This window comes from Gallinula chloropus (assembly GCF_964237585.1).
Source record: "Gallinula chloropus genome assembly, chromosome: 14".
In the NCBI taxonomy this organism is placed as follows: Eukaryota; Metazoa; Chordata; class Aves; order Gruiformes; family Rallidae; genus Gallinula; species Gallinula chloropus.
Window position 1 is genome coordinate 9,985,858 of NC_140099.1, and position 27,902 is coordinate 10,013,759.

A 27,902-nucleotide genomic window follows, 5' to 3' on the forward strand; every position below is an offset into this window, starting at 1 on the left:
CAGAGGAGTACAACAGGCATGGCGAGTAAGCACTTAGATTTGTTGCCAGCTTTAAAAACACTGGCTCAAACTCTCCTGCCCTTACCTGGATTTTCTCACAAATTGCTCAGGGTCTTGTCCAGAGCAGACTAGTGATGGTGATTTCGAAGTCAACCCTGTTGTTTCCAGCCTGTAATTTCTCCACTGAAAATCCATAAAGAAAATTCTGGAATCAACTAACCATGATATTTTCAGAACAAGATGTGTCAATTACACTTTAAATAACTTACAGAAGCTGCTCAATGAAATTATTTATTCATACCCAATATGTAATTACGTAGTTACAAAGCAAGATCTTTCATGCTACTATGTGTTGCTACTTAGACTAGGGAGTGTATTGAATGCTACTGACTTGAGGCATAGATTAGTTTTCTTCAGATCTCCTTAATCAGATGCAACATAACTAGGGGCAACGAGTTTCAATTCCCAGTTAATCCTCAAATCAGTATTTAACATAAATTACTTCTCAAATGTATGTTCAAGGATGAAGTACAGACACCACTGAAGAACCCCACCTTGCAATTCAGCAAAACAGGTACCACTTTATAATTCAGCAGAGCAAACTTCTGCACAAGCCTAACACCGTCGTACATACTGTTCAAGAAAAGAAATGTAAGGTCGGTTAGAACTAGACTGAACTGATTTTATTTCCTTCAAAAAGAAAAGACACTAATTGAACTGTATACAGAATTTAATTTAACTATAACTATACAAGTTTCAGTATATCGTCCTGTTCAAGAACTGCTTATATATATATATTAAAAAAAATACTGCCAAAATTCTAATGCATACTTTACAATTGAATGTCCTCTCTTCCCACCCTTAGTAACAAGCACTGAGTGTTCAGATTAACTTATGTACGGATGAAACCCCCCCCTTGGTCTTACATGTAGATTCATTATTACCCACGGTGTTTTCCACCACCACCGAAACTGGACTCAAGTGTTAAATTTTACAGTATTAGCCATGAAAAATTTTATCAATTTTGTAAGAAGAGTACTCTGAAAAATATTAACAGCTTTTACTATAATATGTCACATCCCTCTAAAAAGTAACATGCACTTCTGTGCATATTCTTATGCTTATTCATCATGTCACATTTTACTATAGTATCTGCACATTTCTTTTTAACACTTGAACAAATGATAGCATCCACTTTTAGTTAGACCATCAAAACTCACACCAAGTTCTCAGAAGACCCCGAGTTCTTGTTTTGAAGTAAAAGGTATCCAATGAGGTTCCAAGAATTCTCATTGTAATACTCAAACCAGTTAGCCACAAGAAAAAGACAATTTTCTTTTTTATCTGGTACGACCACACAAAGCCTACGTCCCCCCCTGTCAATTGTTACTGCATTTAAACCTCTGAGATTTCTTACCTTGACTAAACAAAGCTGCCCATTTAGCTATTTACTGTACTCTTTTACCTAGTTGCTGTCCAGGCACACTAAAAACTTCCTGCTACACTGCCAAGCCTCCAAAACCACCATTCCAGTTAATGGAAGTCTAGGTCACTCAAAAGCAGCATTAGCATCACCAATTCTGTTTAGTTATGCCACCTGATGTGGTATGATGCAATTTCATCGCAAATCATTCTAACTGAATGCAAAGTAAAGGAAACTCAAGTTTATTTATCTTCCAATTTCTGGGAGGTCAAGAGGAACTAGGACTGCTCTGGACAACAAAAGAAAATAGACTGTGCTTACAGATAATTTTCTGCCATATTCTTTCTTTAGGACCACTGTTTTATTGTTGCCCTTTCTATTACAGGGGATATACATATTATCAGGTGTTAATAAAAGGTCAGTGCCTGTACAATACATTCTACAACTGAGCACCACTTTCCGTAACTGAACAGGCAAAGAAGTTACACTGAACATCAGCATCTGGCAGTATTTCTCCAAAAAAAGTGACTAAAATGGGTTTAAATTGATTAACACTATTAAATCACATCTAATATTTGATACTATATGATTTCATTACAGCTATACGATACAATTATACAAAATGTGTTAACATCAAAGAATACAACCAAAATTAAGATAGCAAACAAAACCTATATAACTTTTTTCTTTACAGGAAAATACTTTTGAAGTATGCATGTAACTGCCCATTCTTTTAAAGAAAATCTACCGCAAGCAATGTTACCAACCTCCAGAAAAATCACACATAGCATTACCACGCATATCCCCAAAAAGTGTACAATATGCACACTTGGAAAATACAAAATTAAAAAAATTGTAAGCAACAGGTGAGCTTCATATTTATAAGAATGTGAAAAGAAGTCCAATTTTAGCACTGTTGTATAAAGAATTGTCTTTTCTGATGCGAGTTCATGAACTGACCCGTCCAGTTCGGGCCACACTTTACAAAACACCGTGTTCTTGAAACGGGATTACAGAGCAAGGTAGAGCATCTTAGCAATGTCACCTTAAAGTTTTTTTTGTGGGTTTTTTTTTGCTTTTTATTTACTACTTATCAAAACACGTCCTTTAGGTTTGTAGGGTTCTTTTTTAAAATTCTTTCCTAGAAACAATATACAAAGGGGAAGCGTATTTATTTTCAATTCATTCTCCTGTAAGATGCTTTGAGTTCAAGGATTTCCTCCTCTGACTTTCACTGGTTGTTTTTGGCCTTAGCGTGTGTTAAGATGTGAGATTTCAGGTTAGTTGATTGCGCAAACTTCTTATTGCAGCCGTCAAAGGGGCAAACATAGGGCCTGTCGCCAGTATGAATCCGCACGTGTGTGCGTAAATTGAAGTCCAGTGAAAAACGCTTTCCACAGCCTTCAAACGTACACTGTTGAAAGGAAAAGACACACTCCATTAGCTAACACAACTACTCAATTCAGTCACTGATTAGAGCAATATTCTTTGAATCAGCAGGCTGCACAAACATGAAGCTAGATGCCGAAGTTTATTGCAGCTGAAGCTGTGGGCGTCACTTGTAAATCACATTTAAAAAGAATCACAACCAAAAACCTTCATGTTTCTTTACCACAGTAGTGCATCTATTTTCAAAGGGATATATGTTGCACCCTGTGAGCAACTGCTTTCACTATAAACACCTCTGCCTGCATCTGAAACGGTATTTTGTTATGATGTACTGGAAAACAGAAACAGTGTTTCATACAGAATTTTCCCCTTTCAGTGATAATTTTCAAAGATTTGCTCATTTTACCAGCTCTACTTTTAAGATAGACTTAGAATACAAAGGGCAGCATGTTTACTGATAAATACTTTGATTTATCACACAGCAGATCACAGCTCAGTGAATGCCCAAGGACTGCAAATCCAGTTTCTCAAATAATTTATTAAAAAAAAACCCAACAAAAACTGGGTATCTTTAACTTGTAAAGGAGAACACAGATATGATGAAGCCTATCAATAACTGTAAAGAAAACCTGTAAGGAGTATCACAGGAAGGAAACAGGGGACCTCTGGTGGCAGAAGCTCAAGTGACTTGCTATGATCAGACTCAGTGTCTACCTTAATTTTGCTGAAAACTGTTCAGCACTTGCTACTGAAAATTAGTACCCTGAGTCTCAGATGTCCACAAGTGCTGAGACGATGATGAGGGGAAAGAGTAATTTTCTTTATTCAGTAGTAAATGTAAACTGTGTTTTCCAAGTGGGTGTAACTACATCATATTGCGGACAGTATCTCCCACGTACATGCAATTTGCCGATTTCTAACAAAACACTATGGGAACAGTTAAACAAAAGCCTAATTAGCTTAAGGGCGCTTCCAATTTTTAAGGTGATCATTCTGTGCCTCATCTGATGTTAGAAAAAACATACTATCCACGAAGTCATATGGAACCTAGGTTGCAATTCCACATGTTTACCAGATATATTGCAGTACTTATGTCTGGAAGTTAACAGTACCTGAAAGGGCTTCTCTCCAGTATGAACTAGCTGATGTCGCTTTAGTTTTGAGCTCTCCACAAAGGCCTTGCCGCATTCTGCACATACGTGTACTCGAGGGCCGTGAGTGTGCAGATGCTTCCTCATGGCAGAGTTGTCCCTGAACATCTTTGTGCAGCCCTTAAAAAGAACAGTGAAACTCAATTAGTAGATAAGCTAGTTCTCATGAAGAAGGTTTTATCTGCTACAGTACAAGCATTTAACATTATTTTATACCCTGAACACTTTCTTACAGGTTGGCCCTGAAAAGCAGACCCATTCATTTAGTTTTAAAAAGCAATACCAAGAAAACTAATTATTTGGAAAGCTGTTACAAAAACCCATCATCAGTCCCAAAACAAAAAAAACCCAACTGAACAAAAAAATCCCAAAGCCCAAACCCTCAGCTCACTCAGTATTATTGACTATGTGCAGTGAAATGAGTAAATAGGACAGTCTCATGGAGAAGATGCAGCTCTGATAGAAGCAAATGAATAAATCAAACACTTACAGTTTCAGGGGAAAAAAAGACCCAAAACCAAATAGACAACAGAATGACAGTTCATGGATCCCTATGGTATACCCTTCAGTGTGTTATGTTCTGAGCACTGCAGTACTACAATGTGCAATACAGTCTCTGCTATACCATTGATTACTCTCTAGTACCAATTCATATGCGCAGCACTCCATTTCCCAACATTCTGACCTCTCCCTTCTCTGTCCTGAGAAGAAATGGAGCAAAAGGGCACCCAACACATAAAAGCTTATGAAAACTTCCTTGTCTAAATGGGAAGCTGCAGATTGGTCACTACCACCTTGAGATACAGATTGCCACTTTTTCTAGTTTAAACCTACAGTGTGATAGTGGGTAACTGAATGAAGTAGGAGAATCTCCAAGTTAGTGCCATCTCAACCTAAAAGCGAAAGATACTCACATTGACTCAGGTTATAGCATCAGAAGTCTTAATCTGGGGTCCATGCTGCACTGATAAAGGAATACTACTATTTATTCCAGAGCACACTTGAACCAACAGCAACCTGGGCTCTCTTTACCTAGTCTTTCTATACCTTTTTTTCCTCACCTTTTAGAGACAATCAGTAGACCTCTAGCCTACGTTTTATAAATGTCTTTAAGGTTCAAAATCCTTCATGACATTCTATTAACAACTGTAAATTCTAGCTGTAGTCTCAGTGATGCTGTTTAGATTTACGCAGAACTAGTCTGCCAACAACACTGTAATGGGGCATAAATTTTGATAACAGAACCTAAGGAAACATTCAACTGCTAATCTTAAATTCCACAGGCTTCCTCCCTGGAAATTTAAAAAATAATAGCCACATTTAAATATGCCTTATTTCTTAAAAACGGGGGAAATACCACTTTCAGAAGAGTTGTCTTTTCAGGCACCAGAACTTCTTTGGCAAATTGAAAGAGTGCTGTGCCCTCATTTGCTGCATGTAACAGAACTGGGTGGGCCACAGCAGCACCAAAATAAACATGAAATCAACTTTCTTTGCATTTATTTCAAAGTCCCAGCTTGCCTCCAAAAGGACCAGTTACACCTACAGCATTTTTGTTTAAACTGAAGTCATCAATGCATCAAGCCTAGAAATACTAGAAGAGAGAAAGCAGAAGGACAGCATACTCTTTTTTTTTTTTTCCCCTGTTCAGATGAAGGTGTGGCTATGAAAAAGTAAATCAAAGAAATGAAGGCAGCATTCCTTGGTATTGTAAGGATTAACTGTTCCTGTATCTCCATATACTATACACTACAATAAAAACATGACACTTGTAGAATGTGAAGAATTGGAAATCAATATAAGCACAAAAAGGAATCCAGCAAATTCCTTAAAACACGGCTGTCAGAAAGAAGCCTTCTATTTGTGCTCTTTAATGTATTAGATCTATTAACTATCTGCCCTGATGGTTTGCTTAGGCTCACACTTATCTAGACCAGAAGTCAGCAAGATTGTATTTGTCTTTTTTTTATTACAGACTAAGCCAGCTAACAGAAGCTCTACAAAAGCTGGATAATGCAGTAAAGCTCGATGTTACCAATCTAGGTGACTGGCAACATTTATTCAAGACAGATGCACCTTCCAGCTTTGGGGAATGCAATTCAGTCTTCCAATTATGCCAACTTTGGCATCTGCTGATTGCTGATTCCTGATCTAGACTCCAAATCTGTCATAATTTCCAAGCAGACGATATATAGATCTTAGGAACGTACTTTGAACAGCTTTCAGAATATTCTTTCAAGTATGTATTCTTGGGTGGCAGGAAATCACAACAGTAAAACCAGCATGTTAGGGACTGTGCATCATGGTTACCAGAAGATTAGGGATGCACTAACCTTAAGACAAGGAATGGGAATAATATATTATTCAGTGAAAGGTTTTTAAGGAAGACTCTAAAGAATGATAACTAAAATACAGTTAACTGAGTGTAGTCTATTATCAGGAATATATTTTAGTTATTTATTCTCAAGAGAAAACATCAATACAAAATTCTGGTCTACAAATCGCTACCTACTCAGAAGCTGAGCATTTCACTTACTTTGTGAGGACAGGCTATCGTTCGTGGAGCATCATCTTCTTTAATTTTTCTTGGTTTCATTCTTAAAGATAAAAAAAACAAACAGCACATTACTATGAAAAGCATTAATAGAGAGCTCTTCCCCTCTGACTGCTTACATAACGCAGGCATTTCTTAAACAGTAGTACGTGCATCAGTAGTACTCAGCTGAGTATTTTTAAAGCCTTTGTAATAATACTAACAATAGAACTTGGCACTTGGAAGTGCAGTTTTTCCAGAAGGACCCCTCAAATACAGACTAAGACATTTAATACCACCTTCCTAGTCCTTTCAATATGTGGAAAGAGACAAGTGGGTTTTTTTCTGGTATGCTAGTTCTAACTAGGAGGTTTTATTTGAAAACTCTGTTTTGTTGTGTCCCCTGGTGCAATCCTCTCTTCCTATTGCTTGTCACCCAAGAGAAGAGACCAACCCAGACATCTCTGCAACCGCCTACAGGTAGTTGTTGAGACTGATAAAGTGTGTCCCCTCAGCCTCCTTTCCTCAAGACTAGAAAGCCCCAGTTCCCTCAGCCATTCCTTAAAGGACTTGTGCTCCAGCAACAAGTTCAACAAGGCTATCTAGATGGCACATACAATTCGGTGCTGTTGGCAAACTTGCTGAGGGTGCACTCAATCCCACTGTCCATGTTGAACATTGAGCTGTTGACCACAATTCTTTTTGGTGCCAATTCCAAATCTACCATCCCAGCAATCAAATCCACGTCTCTCCCATTTAGAGAGGGGTGTCACACAGAAAAGCATCAAATGCTTTCTGCAAATCCAAATAGATGACATCAGAGTAGTCAGACACGTGGACATTATTCTGGGGAAGTACACTACCCTTTTACTTATCCGTGTTTCTCAAACCTGTAGTGCTGTCTTCAGAATATCAAAAAGAAATGGCTTATCTCCACCTTATAGTGGAGGTAGGCAAGTGTAAATAAATGCACCTCATACAGTTGAAGATTCACGTAGGTAAGCAATGAGACTGTGTGTGCTCCAAAACCTGACTGCAGAAGGGGAGCTACTCTGTTTATGTGAGTTCCTGAATGACTTTTCTTGATAAAACAGTACAAGATACTTCCGTACAATAAGGTAGCTACATACCATATCTGTAAGTTAAAAGGTTTTCTGGTGTACTCTCTACTCTCAATTATACAGAGTGGCTTGAATTTTACAGAAGAATTTAAGTTATCAGAATCACTATTCTTAACATTAAGTAGGAGATAAATCTGTTGCTATCCAAGACAGTTTTAATCCACATGAGTTCATTTCCTGGAAACAAATACTGAAGAACAGAGTTGGGGGAAGATATTTTCAAGTAGCACATACATGTATTTTTTTTTACATCCAATTTTGATAACCCGAGACTGGTTAAACAGCAACTTCTAAACATGCAAAGTAATTTTGAAGCCCCGTAGTGAAATAAACTAAACGCCTTCCAGTTCAACCACAGAAACCTGTTTCTTTGCAGGCAGGGTCCAGTCGTCTTCAGCACTGTCACATCCCTATGCATAAAGCTGAAAGTCACTATTTCACCTGCCTCCTTCATGGAGACAGCAGTGGAAGGCCTTGTGAGGCTGAATGAAGGCAAGAGCAGTGAAAAACCTCCCTGAGAAGTCCTGATGATTGGATCCAGGAAAATCTCGTTAAAACTGAGTCATATGTGACTAAACAACTCCTAGAAAACAGGTGTTAGGTATTTCTATTGACAAAGCTCCTCTTGCACCATCACCAGCAGCATACCTAAACATTTCATAACTTTAAGGGCAGAAGCATCCCGAGCGCAGCAAACTATCTGTTCCTGGAGACCAGCTTCTTTATTCTGGTAACTGTTCTTTTTCCAAGATTACAGACCAACTTAGATGACCTTATTGATTAGTTTAATTTATATAACCCAACAGGATAGAGAATGATTGTGCTGTACTTCATTTATGTATTCTCTTTGAGTGAGTATTAAATATCTTAAAATTAAACAAATGATTGGGACTAACTGACCAACTACAGTCTCCAGTGAAGTTCTAGACAGATAGTACTACAGGTATTAAGGCTATAGAAAAAATACACAGAAAAGCATTCTTACAGAAAGCTTTCAACTACCCTTTGCATGGGATTCTTTTTGTTATGTCTCTGTGATTTTTACAAAAGGAAAAAGCATAGAAATGAGCACGTGTTATGCCAAAGCAGACACACAGAAGAATGCTTAGACAAGACAGGACATGAGAGAACATTTCCTTAGGGGGAAAGCTAGTGCCCAAAACACCTCCTTTACTTATATCATCTTGTTAAATTATGGCTGAGTAATTCCCCAAGCCCCAAAAAGCAAAGCAAAAACTCGTCATGGACACAGATCTGTGTCCATGACATCATCAGAATGAATAAACCCACTATTGTTCTGAAGTCTTAATTGACCACCTGTGAAGGGAGAGACTAGACAGAAAAGGAATTACGAACAAGGGATGTGATGAATAGCTTTTGTAGACAGTGCCTGTATTTTTTACTCTTGGCATAAGATCTCACTGGTCATGCTAAATCATATTTGTAGCTCTTGTTTCTTGCCTCTAGTATTAAGTCAATCTTTCAGAAATAAATGCTCCAACAGTGTCATCTCTAACAGGCTGCTGAAGTAGAGTGAGAGGGAAAATACCCCGGTCAGTGTAGCTGGGAAGCTTGAAGAACAAATCACTGTTAAACTGGATGGTCAGACATGGGACAGTCTGGGGCTTCAACATACAGCTTACTCTTCTGTTGAGTGTATGCATGTAACATCATGAGTGACCAGTGTGGAATAAGAGGACTTCTTAATTTTCAAGATTTTTTCCTTAAGGAGCATCAGCCCAGCAGCACTCTTGAAACATTTAGTCCAACTGACTACAAAGTGACAACAGAGTTTAGCTGAGAGACAGATTTTACATCTTTTAATTTCTCCTTCAAGCATTGGAAGTGGGAAACTTAAGCTTAAAATGCAGAACAAGCTGGTGTATAAGCAAATGGTTCCACAGGCAACCAAGCTACTCAGCTTCAACAGGAAGAGTTGGCAGACAGTGTCTAGGTTGTATCTCAGTGGCACAGGCAGCAGGCAGCTGCTGAGCCCTTCACACACTTGGATTAAAGGCGTGAGGGCATGAACACCATGGGCACAGCTATGACAGATCATTTTGTCACAAGTGTCATCTTGCTCACAAGGCTGTGGAATCTTTCTAGACAGTCATTCAAAGATGAATTTAAAAACTTACATATTTAAGTATGTATTAGAAAAAGATTTTCGTCTTACTTCAGAATTAACTTTCTGCAAAAGGAGACCAGACTAGAACCTGGGCGGTTGATCTTAATTACCCTGTTGCAGGTAGCTCTTGCTGGTGGTTAGACTTTTGGCTCCCACCCAGTAGAGCATCTCTACCAGCTTCATCCAAGTTTTCTTAGCCTGAAACATTAATCAAAAACAGAACTCTAACACATACCAGTACTTAAAACAGACACACACATTCGTATCTGGGTGGATCTTTTGAAGCAGCTGCCTTTGCAGAAAGTCAAATTACATGGTGAGATGAGAATTTTCATTTCTGCAGTGAGTTTATATAGGCCATGCCAGTAGAAGCAACTGCAGACTGGCCAATGGCAAAATTGGGGCGTGGGGCAGGTGGAGAGAGCACAGTGAGGGAATAGGGGCCAGCAGAGGGAACAGGAAGGTATGCAACCCAGTAACTTCACAGAATGAGCTCCATAAAACCACACTCTCAATCCATTCATGAAGAAGACTGAGTGAAAACACGGGTAATAAACCACTCAGTTCCTCAAAAAAACCCCACCTCTGTCACTACACAGTATCAGGAACAGCTACCTACCTCCTTTTACCTACCCAGCTAACAAACCTCATCTCAAACCTCTTGTCAATAGACCCATTTTTTTAAGGTAGCCACAGAAACAGTGTTAAGGCTAGGAATAAAGGAAAGCTGTAAGTAAAAATCACTCTAAAAACCCCAAAGAAGAGTACAGAATCTCCCCCTTGTCCTGTTCCTATTTTTTGCCTCTGTTAAATTTCTAGCTTTTCATATCCTTTCTTCTCCCTCTCTACATTAATCCTAACAGGCTTACTCTCTCTTAGGCAACTCTTTGACACATTCTGGTGGTTTCTTGATGACCAGTGGTGTCACCCGTGCTAATGACCACATCCCTAAGAATAGTTATAAGAGGAAGAAGTTATTCACTATCAATAGTGTCACTGCCACTTCTGATCTGTTCCATCAAGCTCTGGCATTCCCCTTGTACTTTACTACTGAGGCAGAAATAACATAAGTGTCACAGCCCTACAGGGCTGCAAGAATTCCTTTGTGCTGAACTCCTGAAACTGGCTAGACTGGCTTTTGGATAAATAGACTAAAGGGGAGTGGCACAAGGTGTCCTAGGAATCCATCTACAACGGAAAAGGCCACAGTCTGGTCATAGTTAGGCAGGAAAATGTCATTAGAAATTCCCTTTCCATCCAAGATTCAGAAAAAAATTGATTACTAGGCTTGTTCCAGTTATGATGAATGTCCTATGTGTAAAATAGAGCGACTTTTGCAGCGTGGTACAGAGCAAGAGGTTTCCCATCCCACAAAAGCACACTGAGTAAAGCAATTGTCAGTTTAGTGCCCTTTAAGCTTCTCTGTAACAAGAACCAAACCAGTACAAAAGCACACACCTTATAAAGAGGCCTAAGTCATAAATCTAGAGGTGACCAGAATGGAATGCTTTGTCACTTTCAAGAAGGGTGTCCGATTTCAAACTCTAATACTGTTTCATCTCCTTTGTTTTCTATCCATTTTGCAAAGTGAAAGGCAAGTCCTTATAATGGCTCTCCTTCAGAAAAGGTACTAAGAAGAGCAGAAGACAAAACCACAGAGTAAAGTATTTACCCATTACCACGCCTATTTCTTAACTACAGCATCATCCCCTCTTATTTCTTCATTTTAGGAATGTTGCTAATCTGCTGTCTTTAGTCAGTCCTGTCCTTTACCCTCTTTGTCTGGAGGGTATGAGGGAGACAGAAGGAATTGGGGAAAACTGTTTCAGTGGCTTTGAAAGAAATCTGCCATATGCACCAAATAGAAATATACCTGCTACTTGTCCAAGCTTTTACTATGAGGCAGTTATCACTTTTTCTAGCTACCTACAGAATTACTTGTAATTTATTCAGACTTGCATGGAATACTCTTTCACCTAAACAGATTTCCAGTGTCCCTGTGCAAGTTATCAAATGGGAACATGGTAATTTAGTAGGTCTTGTTTCTTTCTTAGCAGATCATTCACAATTAACGTTTCCCATTCTGATATGGTCGCCTAAGAGAAATCCCCTTTTTTTTCTCCTGTTTTTTACTGCATTTTTGAAGTATGCTAGAGAAAATGCATGACAGAATGAAACAATTTGTGAAAGGCAATGAACTGCCCAACCAGGTATAATTTACGGTCATTCATCTATGCATTTCTGAACACATCTTAATGTTCTGACACAGCTTGTTTATTCACAGCGTTTTCAATAGTTTTAGAATGTATAAAAGCCTTTCCAGGAATAGCTATAACAGTTCCAGTTAAAGGATCCGGATTCCTGCTACATGACTCAATGACAAATGCACTAAAAAAAGCGGCAAAAGGCAAGAGACAGCCTAACTGCTCGCTCTGCTAGTGCCACCTAGCTGCTGAGCAGCAGCGGTGCCCACTGCAGATGCCGAGCTACTCGAGTTTAGGGGTTTGGGCTGGCTTTTTTAAAGGCTGCAGAGCCACAGAGGACTTCAAGCATCAAATCCACCCTGCTTTACCTCTCACCCAACCGACCGCGAGCAGAACTCTAGAACCTTGCCTGAATCTGGTACCACTAGAATTCAATCTTTGCCCATTTAAACTTCAGCCTCAAAACATTCCTAAGAATCGATGCAAACGTCTGAGTCAATTTATGCTTAATCAAAATAAGCTGCATGGTTATAAACAGTGAATTTAGCCTGGTTTTGAGTAGCTATTTTCTACAAATGCAAGTCAGATTCTTTCAACTCTCTTAATGAAAACAGTAAAGTAACTGAAAATAACTCCACAAAATATACTTAACATTCAATTTTACTAACCGGTTCATGCTTCCTTGTATGTGGATTGTGCACAGTTCTTTTTTGAAGTACTCAAAACAAATTTGTTACTCAAAACCTTACTCTGAGCATGTGAAGCTACTTAAATAAATTTAAAGTTCACATTTTCATCTTCACTTGCTGCTCAAAATTTTCACACTACATACTGAGATTGTCAAAATTCTGAATTGCAACCAGCAATTCTTGAAACTTCCAAAGACCTTTGCACTAAATAAACATATCATTTTAGCAAGAAAACCTATTCTCAGAACCTCCAAACCCAATTCTAGTACATGTAAACCCAGCTTTTTCTTCTTGATTGCCATGTAAGGTTTCTAGTTGTACTGCTCACAGCAATCTAGACCAAGACAACTGATCAGCATACAAAAAGACTGACACATCAGTGCTTGAACTCTTATCATTAGCTAAAAGAAATCCCTTCAAGATGCTTCACTGCAAGAGGACCAAGACCATAAAAAGTAATATTCTAATCCTAATACACCCATATTCCTCCACCTCAGCTATACACGATCACTTAAGATCTAACATACTCAAACAGTTTTTTGTTTTGTTTTTCAGGCAAGAGTGTGACAGTCATCAATTCTGACCCAGATAAAAAAAAAAACCCTTTCTGAAAACAGATGTTTGGTTTTGTGCATCTACAATTAAGCTATAACAATTCTTACAATTCTTCATAGGTTTTTGACAACTCAGGGATACTGCTATAGGTGACTTCCTCCCAAGTTGCTTACTTCACCACCACACACTTGTCTTATGGCTGAAGTAGATTACATTTTATCTGATAGGAAATACTATACACACAGAACAATCTTTACATCTCCTACTACAAATTCTATCTCTAGAGCTTTCTAGAACACTCTACCAGGAGTTAAATAACATTGTAATTTTGAATTACTGCCAGCTGCTACTATTTTCTCAACAGAAAACTAACTTAAACCCCAAATGCAGCACACTACAATACTAAGAAACATGCAGACAGATCTAATAGATGCAGTCTAGTCATCTCAAGAAGCCCAAATCCTGGTAACTGTTTCAAGCATTCAAACCAAACTGGAGAAAAATCTTCAGTATTTGCATGGAGACAACCCTAGAAGAAACTAAGTAAATTTCCTAATAAAATGTTTAATAGAACCAAAGGTTTCAGCATGTTTTAAAGTAACTGCAAATACCATTCTCAGCACATGACATGCAGAGATGTGCAAGTAACATCTTAGAATTGGAATGCTTGTTACTTTCAGAGCATCACTTGAACAACACATACTTTCACAAAAAGTTGCATTAACCTTTCAACAGGTCTCAGAGGAAAACGCCATCATTTTAATCAGCAATAATAAAACAAGTAACACCATACCAACAGCTAGAACCACCCACCACTTCAGATAAAACCCTGCTTTTGGTTGTTCATGATGTATTTTCATACACTTATACATATAAGGCCATTGCAGAAACAGTGGCATTTATCATGACTGGAGTGTGGATATTGATGGCTACAAGCTGTATAGAAGGGACAGATGAGGAAGGAGGGGTGGAGGCATTGCCCTCTATGTTAAGAAATGGATGAAGTGTGAAGAGATACCCCTAAAAAACAGTCACAAGCAGGCTGAAAGCTTATAGGTAAGGATTAGGGATCACAACAACAAAGAGAGCCTTGTGGTTTGGGGTCTACTACAGGCCACCTGATCAAGGGGAGCCTACTGATGAAGCCTTCTTGCTCCAGCTCCAGGAGGCACTGAGGTCCCAGGCTCTCATTCTGGTGGGAGATTTCAACCACACAGTCATCTGTTGGAAAGTAGCATGTCATAGAGCACAAAGAGGACAGGGAAGTGATTCAAGACAGCCAGCATGGCTTTACTAGGGCCAAGTCCTTCCAAGCCAATGTAGTGGCTTTCTACAATGGAGTGGCTGCATCAGTGGACAAGGGAAGAGCTACGGATGTCATCTACCTGCATTTCTGCATAACATCCTTCTCTCTTGAATTGGAGAGATACAGATTTGGTGGGTGGATTGTTCAGTAAGTATGGAATTGGCTGGATGGTGGCATCCAGAGGGTGGTGGTCAATGGCTCCAAGTCCAGATGGAAGATCGTGACAAATGAGGCTCCTCAAGGGTCTGTGCTGGGACCGGTGCTGTTTAATATCTTTATTAATGATACTGACAGTGGGATTGAGTGCACCCTCAGCAAATTTGCTGATGACACCAAGCTGAGTGAAGTTAATATGCCAGAGGGACGGGATGCCATCCAGAGGGACCTGGGCAGGCTGAAGAAGTAGGTCCAGGTGAACCTCATGAGGTTCAACAAAGCCAAGTGCATGTTCCTGCACCTGGGTTGGGACGATGCCCATTATCCATATAGATTAGGAGATGATGTGCTTGAAAGCAGCCTTGAGGAAAAGGAATTGGATGAGAAGCTGGACATGAGCTACCAATCTGCATCTGCAACCCAGAAGGCCAACCACATCCTGGGCTGCATCAAAACCAGTGTGACCAGCAGATCGAGAGAGGTGATTCTGCCCCTCTGCTCTGGTGAGACCTCATCTGCTGTACTGTGTCCAGCTTTGGAGCCCTCAACAAGAAGGACATGGACCTGTTGGAGCACATACAGACTAGGGCCACAAAAATGATCAAAGGGCTGGAGCACCTCTCCTATGAAGACAGGCTAAGAGAGTTGGACCTGTTCAGCTTGGAGAAGAGAGGGCTTCAGGGGGACCTTGTAGCAGCCTTCCAGTGCCTGAAAAGTGCCAGTAAGAAAGCTGGGGAAGAGCTGTTCACAAGAGCATGTAGCAATAGGATGAGGAGTAATGGTTTTAAACTCGAAAAGAGGAGACTTAGGTTGGATATTAGGAAAAATTTCTTCAATATGAGGGTGGTGGATCACTGGAACAGGTTGCCCAGAGACGTAGTGGAGGCCCCATCCCTGGAGATATTCAAGGTGAGGCTTGATGGGGCTCTGAGCAACCTGATCTAGTGAAGATATCCCCGTACTGCAGAGGGTTGGACTAGATGACCACTAAAGGTCCCTTCCAACCTTGCACATTCTATGATTCTATGATTTCCAGCTCAGCACAGCAAGCCCTGAAAAACTATCTTACTAGAAGCTTTCAAAATGCACAATCCAATGACTTTACTGAAAATAATCACAGGACAAGGCTGTGCTGGCAATGCTCTGGTATGAACACATTGACTGGTAACAGAAAAAGCTTGTAAAAAGCAGCACAGTGAAAGAGGTGAAACACGAGTATATGCACACTCTAGACACCTAACCAACAAGTTCCATCAGAACTTGTCACAACAGTCCCTGAAACCTAGCAACTAGCTGAAAAACCCAATGATTAAAAAATGAAACAAAAAAAAAAAGCACAAAAAACCCCAAAAACCCCAACAGCCTCTTTGTCCCTCTACTAGCTGACCCACAAAGAGTAACAACATCTGCTCATCCACCTGCTCCAAGTGTCAGAATTGTGCACTACAGCTCTGAAGAATACCCAGCTGGTAACAAAATGGAAATGAGTGTAGCTTCATACATAAGTTTTGCTTTCAACACAGGAAAAACTGATGAGGGCAGCTGCAGGAAGCTAACAGTTGTGCTCAAATATTTGGGACACCAGCACTAATGCTGCCCATGCAGTGAGTGAAGGAGTATGCTTTTGGCAGCTACAAGCACATGCCCACAAAGAAAGGGAAGAATAAATGCTGCAAAGGCAACCCTTACGTCACAGCTCCCAGGTGCTATGTTCAGATTTCTCTGGTGCCCTCACAGTTCCCCTGTGGCAGCCACAGACTGGCCTCACGCCATATCAGAACCAGGGCTCACAGGGCAGCGCAGGAGGGAGGCAAGGAAGAGGCCCATGACACTTTCTGTGCTCCCCCATAGAATAGAGCTTCATCACTTCACCTCTATTTGGAAGTCACCTTGTAGAATCATACAACTGTTTAGGGTGGAAGAGACCTTTAAGATCATCAAGTCCAACCATTAACCGGGCACTGTCAAGTCCCCCACTAAGCACCACATCTACAGGAATTTTAAATACCTCCAAGGATGGAGATTCAGCCACCTCCCTGAGCAGCCTGTTCCAATGATTGACAATCCCTTTGGCAAACAATTCTTTCCTTCTATCAAATCTAAACTTGTAATTCAGGTCAATGTATTGATATGTAAATGAGTGGCAGTTCTAATTCACTAGAGGAAAATCCATGTAGTACAGTTACTAATTGTGAAACTGCAATTGTCAGTGACACTTGAAAGTGCAAGACACATGACTCCATTGAAAAGAAGTTCAAGACCTACAGCTTAAGTAATAAGAAGGTGGAAAAAAAAACCCCAACAAACCAGTAAGAGGCTTTACAAACTAAATATTGCTGTCTAGCTTTCTTGTACTGAACAACCTGAATGCAGCATTGCACTTATCAGGTCCTTTGGTGCTGAAGAATCTAAGAGTGTTCACATGAAAGATACATTCTGTCACATCAAAGACACAATCTATCAATGTATTCACCTCCTCTCTTACCCAAGAATTAAAGACCAGAAGTCACTGCTGAATATAAACCCCAGGTGCTTTAATTCAGAACAGACTACCTGATGCTGAGTCCCTTGTTTCATAAAATTATTAAATAAAATACACCATTTAATTTTGCCTAAGAGTTTCATAATTAAACCAGTGAAAACTTTTTGAGTTTAAATATCCTTTCTTCCTACTTACCTAGCAAATTCAGCCAGTTGTTTGGGGTCTGAGAGGTCAATGCCAGGTATTCCACCAGGAGGAAGTTTCTTCCCTGTCATGTACTCTGAGTAATCTGGAGGAGAATTCTCTCCAATGATCTGTTCTTCCACCACTGTTTCATGGTCAATATCTTTTTTATCATCTGAAATACATAAAACACTGAATTTAATATATTCTAAAGATCAAAACAACATATAAAGTTATTAGGCTGCATCTCAACTGAAATTCACTATTGCTGCACACTTCAAAGAATGCACTGCACTTCCAGATTTCCACATTAATTGTAAAGAAAAAAAATACATTCATACAGTTACAGCATGAAGAACACAGAAAGAATACAGTGGCTGAAGAAAAGAAGCAGAAGTCACATATCTACTTAACCACAAAGCAGCAAAGCAATTAAGTAGAACAAGCCTATGAATTTTGGCTGCATTTGAAAGGTAATGCACTTCTAACATAATGCCCAAATATTTAACTCCATTATCCTCTCACAACTAACTTCTACCATACCCTCTTTGTATCTCAACAGCAGTCAGTAACCAAGCAAGTCTGTCAGAGGGGTGGCAGATACTTACCCTAAGACAGTAGGACTACTGATCTCCTGTCTTCAGACTTCCTTGACCTCCAACAGAAGTGTCATGGAGGGACAAGAAATTTAAAGTTATCTGCTAATGGGCTTCACCACCTGCCCCACAGAACTAAAGTTTTTCAAAACCTGAAGACAGGTCAGAACGAAAACAAAAAACTAAACAGCATATCTCTCCCAAGAGCTTCTTCCTTCCCTGGTAGAGGCCAGCCCAAGCTTTTTCGTATGTTTTACTACATAATCAGCAGATAGGGATCATTCAGAGCTTTGATCTGCACCATTTAAAATGTATTTTATCTGCTCTGGAGCTCCTCCTATGGATTTGTGCTCAAGGACTGCAGTGAAATCAGGTGGAAGACCTGCCGTCACTGGCTAGTCACATTCAGACTGTAGAATATGCCAAGACACAATGTTTTCTCACGCCTCTGGCCACTTTATAATAGAACCCAGAGAGACACAAAAACAGAATAGAAACTTCCACCTTTGTCCCTCAGTGCAGTGCTCACAGCAGCACCAACCCTGATTTCCAGCTCCAAATACTCTTAGGTATTTGTTTTAAACTACTCAGATAAACGTTAATAACCTCGCCGCTACGCTAATTCTACCCTGTGTATGGGGAGCAGATTCTGCAAATCACTCTATACACAAAGGGCTTGCAAAGTCACAGTATTTACAGAAATAACAGGAAGTTTTATTTTACAGGTAGTGTTTAAAGAAAGGAAATATAAGGTGGTAGGACAGGCACAATATTTCCCCAAATAAAGTGTAAGCAGAAAACAAATAAGGCAACATTTCTTTTTCCTTCTGAACAGAAACATGGGAAGTAGCACTATTCATTACTCCGGAACTTAGGTTAGAATAGATAGAATGAGACATATGCAAATAAAAGAAATATACTAAGGACAAATTATTTGTAATGCCTGCTTTTAATGTTTGCCACTGAGCTATTTCTAGAAATGTTACTGCTAGTTTGAGGTTTAATCTGATCTACCAGATCAAATAGCAGTTCACGTATATGCACCATGGCAGAAGAGGAATAAAGACTCCAACACTGCAAAGACAGGAGTGTTCTTAAAAAAAATAAATACTATCTACAGCATTAGACTGGGAATAAACAACAAAATTTACTATCTGGACAGGATTTTTTATTCTAAACTACTTTTCTACTCACCACACTTTTTTCAGTCTTTACCAGTGCCTTGAAGAAAGCAACTGAATCTACCTTAAGGAATAATTATATGGTAAATTCAAGTCAGTAAACCTCCAATTTAGCAACAATTTATTTCTTCCAAACAGAAGCTTGAGAAAAGAAATCTAGCAATGCCTCCACAGACAGAATGTTACAAAGCTCAAGTCCTGAAAAACTAAAAATGACACTATCTCCATGTTGCAGACTGGAATGAGATCGGCTGCCTTCAATGTAGCCATTTCAACAGCTACCCAGCAGTTCCAGTTTGACTGTTTGATGACATTCATAACAGAAACAAAGATTTCATTTCCTGCCTTAGATCAGATGCATGAGTCAACAGGGAAATTTTGTATACATTCCGTAAGATCTTCTTTCCTTCCCTCACATAAAGGTTTGCTATTCCACAATGCTTTCTTGCCATTTGAAGGCCGTCTGCCTTCACTGCCTTCCCAAAAGCCTGCCAACAGAAATCAATTCCACAGCTACGCAATTCCACAGGCTAATGAAGTAAAACATGAAATATGAACCTATTGCCTTGATAAGAGTAACAAATAAAAGACAGTATCCCTTAATACAGACAGTTACTTAAAAATTAAAACCTGGAAAATTTTCTTATATGAAAAACCATATACAGCAGCACTTATCTGCAGTTTTAACAAGTAATTTAAATTAAAACACAAGAACAGCATCATACAAAACATTCAACTATTAATGTTGACATTGAAGTGTTAGTGTCAGGACTCTTCATAACAGAAGACCTGGGTCACACCACAAGTCAAGTATTGAAAAAAAGTAGAAGACTTCAGTAGCTCTTTAGTGCCCAGACCATCCTATGATATTATCAACTCACCGGGAAAACAAAACCAAAACACCACACAACCCTCCCACAGAATTCTTCTGAAGAACTTTACCAAGGTCCTTTCTGCACAGATCTATCACAAGTTTATTTGTGATGCCCTACCAACCAAAGCTAGGCAGCTCAAAGTTTGGAGGCTGAAGTCCAAGGAAAATTTCACTCAGACTAACAAATCAACCAATATTCTCACTGCAAACAGGGCAAGTTGCTTCCTTGATGTTTCCTGCCTTGAAGCAAGCCCTGGTGCCCACTATATCCAAATTATTTGCCCTTTTTCTTCACATGAAGCAACACAGAATCAAACATACTGTATCTGAAGCAAAGCAATACACAGAGACACAACCCTGAAATTCTAGTGACACCTCTGCAAAAGTACAGTACAAATAAGGCATAGTAATTCCATGCAGTTTATGCCCATGCCAAGCTAATCTGGATGCCACCCATGCAAGCTAAATACAGAGCAGGCCATGGAGACAGGCAGGAAAAGGAAATTATCTACTGTGTAGTTATCTGCTTTGTTTTGTCCCTTACAAGCACTCGAGAGTACAGCAGACTCAAATACAAGGCATTCAACTTAAGTGTGTATTTAGCACCATTTTTATAGAACTAATGCAGATTTCTGTATGGAACTTGGAACACGATTTTTGTCACATCTTCCAAAAGGCATCAAAGATCTGAATGCATGTCAATTAGTTAATCACTTTATAGTCACAAGAACATGCACTTTCAGGCACTGCAATAGCTATGTCCAAAATTAATCTGTTTTAGGAAACTGCAGAATACTGATCTGTGAGAGATATCACAGATTATAACCCCTCCCCAACATCCTTCTGTGCCCAATTAAATTGCGTCTAAATTCATTGTTCTATGTACCTGTTTATGACATACCCAAACAAATCTTTCAGTATCTTTCCATCTGCACTTCTCCCATACCCTATCAGGAAATATACATCTTGAATCTCTAACACAGGCTTCACTTACACACTTTGAGTATGTTGAACTTTTTTTTACACTAAGATCAGTAAAAGTTCAGCATTTTAGCCAGACATTATCTTTTGACTACCACTTAAAACATATTTCTACTAGAGAAACAAACACAAGTTTTAAAAGCACCAACCCCAAGTACCAACTGAAGTTGGAAGAAGCCAGATTACAGAGATAAACATTGCTACTGCAGATTCATGTAACAGATCAATGGCAAAACACAGTAGAATCTGTCTCCCAAGATTTTACAGATTACCTTTTGCTCTTATTAGCACACTTTCTTCACCTCTTGCAGTCTTGCATGGAAAATCTGTCTACCTCAGAACGTAGTTATTCCACGCATTCCTAAAGTAGTAGCTAGCTCACTCCAATTGACATCTCTAGAACTCCCTGGCTTTGTAAAATGACCCATTAACTCCCAACCCAAGAAGCCATGTCAGTATTTCTGCCTCAGTTATTCTTGATTTTACCCATCACACTCTAACTTAGGAGGCCCAATTCTCCATGCCATCCTCCTGCTCTATTACGGAGCAGGAAGAACACATTCCATCAGTTTTCACCCGTGGAAAATAAGGAGTGCAAAAGGGAACTCAAAAGGTACAACTAGTAGCAAGGCAATGAGATCTATAGCTCCATCTTCCTCCCCAAAATACCAAGTTAAAAGACATTCTGTTTAACACTAAAAGAATTTAAGCTTAAGTTTTCTTTCTATGATCACATGGTTAAACACATCTGCTTGTAGGAAGAGCTGAAATGCAATTACATGATGAAGGATGCATTTGGCAACTTTGCAGTACCAAGGCACTGTGGTAACAGCTTGGTTATTGCCACCACATTGCAATCTCCTCAGGCGTATTAGTTCATTGGCCATGTTTGGAAGCAAAGAACCATAATTAGCTTGTTAATACAGTTGTTTAGCAGACACTTCTGAATGTTAAACTCCTATTTTGCACAGTATGTCATTTTTTAACCTAATCAGCTGCTAGGTTACTTTCCCTCTGATGTGCCTTGCACACAGATGGAGAACAGGTTCTTCTTTCCCCTTGTCACCCATGTCTTACTTCACACCACCAAGATGTAAGCTGACAAAAACACTGCATGTATCAGTAGTCATCGTCTGACTTAAACATTTGTAAGACGGTGCCAAAGCACTATGACCTGGCTGAATCCTCAAGCATGCAAGCAACATGGACCTCTTAGAGAAGGATCCAATAGCAAGTTAAAAGATTCTAGCTTGAAGGTGTGGGCTAAGAGACAACTTAACTGACCTATGTTAAGTGATGAGCCACACTGATGTATTTACTTTCAAAACTAAAAATTTATTTAGCTGCAGGAAAATATCTACCTTCTCCTTTAAGGTTCACTGGCAAAAGCCTATACTGCTATCTTAAGCAGAGTCAGAAACAGCTTATCACCTTAATATTTAAAAGGAACCAATCACTTTCTGCCTCCATTATGAAAAACTATGACGTAAATACCCCATTACCTATCTGTCATCACAAAGAATTTTGGCTATCCTTGATACAGGCCTGAAACTGAACTAAATTACGTATCTATCATTTACACTATGGAAGGCAACTGGTCAGACAGCAGATAACTTTTTCTCACGACCACAATCTGCTAATATGAGAGCCCTTAAGAAACTCAAGATGTTTTGAAGAACCTTCTAGAAACCCAACATGAACCCCACAAGTTTCCAAATACGGGTCCACAGCACAGGCTTCCTGGATTATTAAAAATAATTTTCAAACCACACGCTTCTGCATGGTGGGCAATATTTAGTTTGGTTGTGCTACTTCAGTCCAAAGCTTGCACACTACACATTGCTAGCAATAACAATTTACACCTACACCTGTAACACATTTGAAAGCTTTGAAAGTGTCATTACCTAGAAGCAGATTTAGTTAAAAATTAAGCCTATTGGCTTGAAATTACAGCACTTGGAGGATCCAGCATTTCAACACAACCTTCCCAACTGCTCCTGCATCTAAGAATCAGTTTTGCAAGTGCAATCTGACAAAGCAGTTTCTAATTATCCTTTCCCCATCACTACTGTGCATCCAACCTGAAGACAGTCACTAAAGAGAATGATTGAAGCTGCATCTAGCAAAGCGTAAGTATATTCCACCTCCTAAAGACTATTTTCCAAGTGCAAATTGGGGTGTCTCACTTGGAGAGCCCCATTAACTAGATACGATTTTTAAAATCCGTTATGGGATACCCCAATCAAAATAATGAGACTAGAAAACACGCTACATGAGCAAGATTAAAGTATCCACCACCATTTAGACCTCTTCAACCCTTTCAGAAAACAGAACACCTTTGTTAGGTTCCTATTTTCACACGTGAAGAAAGACAAGTAATTCCATTCTGAAGATCTGGAAAGCTAATCTGAACTAGAACAAAGCATTCCTGTTTCAAACTAAACACTTTAATTAAAGTAATCATGGGTCACAAGTTTGATATCACCATAGATACCAAGGTGATAAGAGAAGTTATGGTAAGTCTAAACCGTTGCCAACAACAGTACTGCAATTTCTAAGTAACCACGTAACAAGACAAGAATTGAGTAGTCCCCTTTGATCACACTGCTGTATACTTCACCGATTATTTCTACACATTTCAAGAGGTGCTACCAGACACCTTGTACTCATTTAGGGACAAAGATTTATGATTGGCTAAATTCTGTACCACCCGTGTACAAGCTAATATAGCAGCACTACAAAACAGTAACAAGGAATTAATTCACATTGTCTTCCCACACTGTGGTGAGCAAAGTGCCCTTGTTCCCAATTCAAATACCCATGAACAGCAATATAGGGCTCATTGTTTTGTCTTGATGCATGGCCTTATTTACTATTCGTCTTTTGATAAACTTTTTCTGCTAAGCATTTAAACCAAACAGTCAATTACATCAGTGTGCAAGCAAGTCTTTAATTATGTCAAAATACAGAGGCAAAACCATCTTTGTTCAAAATAACGTATCCCCAATTCTGCAGGGATGCCTCAGTACAGCTACCCTTTTGCAAGCCAGTAGTTTGTTCTGGTGTTTAGGTTTTTTTCTTCCAGTTTTGCTTCTTTTGGATTTTTACTGGCAACCATTCCCCCTTCTACAATTTCAGAAAACTGACCATGAAGCCTCAGCATTTAGCCACTTCTATAACATTCAATAAACTGTGCAAGAGGCATGAAAGACTACCCAATAGGCTCAGTAGTTCACAGCACTCTCAACTGAGCAGGTTATTACCAAAGGTGGTTTGAAACTGGGGGTGTGTGGTGTGTGTGTGCCCACACATGCACGAGGGGTGGGTGGGAAGTGGACTGAAACTTCAATAATTTTCTTTCACTTCTATTTTTTCTCATGTTGATTTGGGGGAGGGTTTTTTTGGCACCCTAAATCCAGTCAGAATAGGTATCCTACATCCTTGTGCACCATGGATATAATTGAGATGAATGCAGCAATGCAATTCAATCTCCAGTAAATTACAAGTGGTATCATTCCCACTGAGCTTGCATGGTCATGCTCATAAAGAACAAAACCACTGCAATCAATAGGGCTACCCTGATGTAAAAGTTGTGTATGCAGGAAAGGAATCAGGTGTATTGATTACACACATGCTTCACTTCAGCCAAGTAATAATCAGCATGCAGAAGCTCTAAAGAAGCATCCTATCACCCTCTCTGAATTTCAGAGTGCAAATGCATGCTAGAAATTGTCAATTGATCTCAGTGAGGGCCTGTATCCTGCCAATTCATGAGTCATACATCCACTTGCATTCAGCTATCTTAGGCAGCTTCCACAAACTAGAAGACTATATTAGTTTTTATTATCTTTTTATTTTCTTGTATGGTCAGTTTTAAGGAAAAAACCCAACAAACCAGCAAGGGTTTCAGTGACACAAAGAGGCATACAGAACCCTGTTCTACTAAACCGTATTAGGGAAACTCATTTATAAGTCTTTTCTGTTCATTAAACAGGGAACTTTGATCAGACTCATTGGGCTGTCAACTGACTATATACCAGAAGCACCCTAGTATCTGTCAAACTTGCTAAGTAACCACTTATGTTTAAAAAGAGAGTAAAAATCAGAATCAACATTCTTTCCATACCAGTGAATTCAGCTGTCCAATACACTTTTACCTCCCACACTGCCCTTTCTACCAACTGCTGGTCATTCACAAACTGAGAGCAAACATTTGAGGCTACATTGGAGGCTTAAGGAGTGTCTCTATCTTACTAGACTCTAAAAATTCAAGAGCTAAAAGAGTATGATATGCAAGATAGATTACCAACCTACTATTCAAAGACCACACACCAATTTAAACATTACGTGGACTAATACCATTTGACTTGGGTTTTTTTCCACATTTAGGTTACTTTAGCACAGAACTTTGATCACAGAACCTAACTGCCAGCAATATATTTCTTATAAAAAAAAGAAAACATTAAAAAAAAAACCCAATGTGCCCCAACTAACAATTTTCTGCTTACTAAATGGCTCTCTCCCTGCATTTTTTAGGAAAAGATCAGAAAATCGTGGCGGATAAAATAAGCCCTGCGGGGCAGGGGCATGTCAGGTTTATTCCGAGCCCTGCAGATACTAAACCCCTCTCACAATATTTTATTCCCTTCAAGAAGGAAATAAAACCCACAACCCCCTCCCCAACCCTTCAAAACCCGTATACAATCGCACACAACACGGACTCCCTGCGCCTATTTAAAGCTTTAGACCTAGCCGAAGAAAAGCTGAGCGGTCTGCGGGCATCGACCAGAAATCGCTCCTTTCCTCCCCGCAGCACCCAGGGACAGGGGCTGCCTCCGGAGAGCGGAGCCATCCCTCCCGGCAGTCAGACCCTGGCTCCCAGCAAGGGGATTTCTCAAGGGCCGGTTCTTTGTGGCCGCCCCTCCGGAGCCGGCGAGAGGCGCGGGCAGCCCCGGTGAAGGCGAAGAGGTGCCGCCAACCCCTCTCTCCTTCCCCCACCCCCGGCACCGCTGGCTTAGGGCGGGGAGGCCCCACCCACACCCCGCCTGGCCACCGCAGCGGCCCCCGGGCCCACCCCCACCGGGCGAGCTGCGAAACGGTATTTCGGGGGAGACTGCCGTCCCCGGGCCGGGGAGAGCCGGCGGGGCGGGCGGCGCTGGGGCGGGCGGTTCTCCCCCTCACACATAACGGTCACGGCCCGCAGCACACGCCTCATCCGGGGCCGCCGCCCGCGTTCGACATTAAAATGCGGCCCAATGGGGCCGCGGGTGCGCGGCGGCGGCAGCAGCGCAGGGCGGGAGGGAGAGAGAGGAGCTGCAGGCGGGGAGCCGGCAAGGCAGCGGCGGCCGGGGAGGGGAGGCGGGCCGGCGGCGGGCCGGGAAACGGGGGAAGAAGGAGGACAGAGGGCGCGGGGGGCGGCGGCCGGCGGTGGGAAGGGCGAGGGGCAGGCGTGGAACGAGCGGCGGGGCGCCGCGGGGAGCGGCGGCGGCAGCGGCGGGGCGGGGACGGGGGGGAGAAGCGAGGAGGCTGGGTTCGCCCCGCACCCTGTGCCCGCCCGCACACCCCGCCTCCCCCTGCTGCAGAAACTACGCCATTGCGGCCTAGTCCTGGAGCCAGCGGCGCGCTGCCTCCCTCTCGCACCCCCCTCAGCCGCCGCCATCTTGGCGGCCGCCGCCATCTTTCCTTCCCCCCGCCGGAGCCGGGCAGGAGCAGCGGCGGCAGCAGCGCAGACCCCGCCATCTTTTCGGGGAGCCGCCATACTTGCCCTGGCGATGAACATGGCGGCGCCCATCACACACATCAAAACATGGCCTCCCTTCAAAACAAAACTGTCCGAGACGAGCCGGGCAGCCGCCGGCGGGGCCTGGGGCCCGGGGAGGGAGGGGTCCGGCGCGCACTTACCCGAGGCCCACATGGTGACCGAGAACTCCCCCTCCAGGGTCTTGATCTGCACCTGCTTCTGCTCCCATTTCCTGCCGCCGCCGCCCTCGGCCCCTCCGCCGCCTCCCCCGCTCAGGTAACTCTTCTTGCTGCTCTTCTTGCCGCTGCCGCCCTTCTTAACGCGGCCTCCTCCGCCGGCCGAGGAGGAGCCGCCACCTCCGCTCTTGCTGCCGGCGGCGGCCACTGTGACCAGGGTCTGCTCGATGTACTCGTCCTCCCCGGCGGGGGCCGGCACCGGGATGAGGATCTGGTCCTCAAAGCCGTCGTCGGCCCGCAGTCCGTCCGAGTCGTCTCCCCCTACCACCTCCTCGCGGGTCTGCACCAGGATCACCTCCTGATGGTGGTGGTGCAGATGGAGCTGTCCCCCGCCGCCGCCGGCCGCGCCGCCGCCCGCCCCGCTAGGGTCCCCGTCCGAGACCAGCGGCTGCAGCGCGATCATGGGCTGGTGGTGGTGGTAGTGATGGGGCGGGTGGTGCGGGCCGCACTCCTCGCAGCACTCGTCCTCATCCTCCTCTTCTTCGTCCTCCTCGCCGCCCACCACGGTGGTCTCGATGGTCTCCACCGGGATGGTCTCTACCTCGATCTCGTGCAGTTCCACGATCTCGGCCGGCATCTCCGAGCCGTCCGTGGCGATATACAGGGTGTCTCCCGAGGCCATGGCGGGGCGAGGGGGGAAAAGAGCTCCGCGGGCTGCGAGGGGGCTCCGGTCCGCTCCCCTCGGCGGATGGTGGGGCTCGGGTTCCTCTCGCTTCCCCTCCTTCTCCTCCTCCTCCCCCTTCCACACAAACACCAGCTCCTCGCAGCCAGCGAGAGGGAGGGAGGCAGCCAGCCGCCAAATCCCGGCTACGCTCCCTCGCGAGACTTCCGCTGCTGCCGCCGAGACGGACCCCAGCCCCGGGAGGCCGCTGCCGCCGGGACCCGCCCCTCCTCCCTACCGCCAAACGGCCAATCGCACCGCCTTGCCTCACCCAGGCGAGCCAAGTAGCCTACGGGGGCGCGCCGTGCCTCAG

General features: G+C 42.0%; 1 protein-coding gene across 1 annotated transcript; it reads right to left on the reverse strand.

Annotated features, from left to right (window-relative positions):
- Window positions 1-712: 712 nt before the first annotated feature.
- On the reverse strand, window positions 713-27,682 carry YY1 (YY1 transcription factor). The gene is made up of 5 exons (XM_084270616.1): window positions 26,854-27,682; window positions 17,333-17,495; window positions 6,500-6,560; window positions 3,925-4,083; window positions 713-2,837 (listed from the first exon to the last, which is right to left on the reverse strand). The coding sequence occupies exons 1-5, from the start codon at window positions 27,548-27,550 to the stop codon at window positions 2,655-2,657; spliced, it is 1,263 nt and encodes a 420-aa protein (XP_084126742.1). The 5' UTR covers window positions 27,551-27,682; the 3' UTR covers window positions 713-2,654.
- Between the last annotated feature and the right edge of the window lie 220 nt (window positions 27,683-27,902).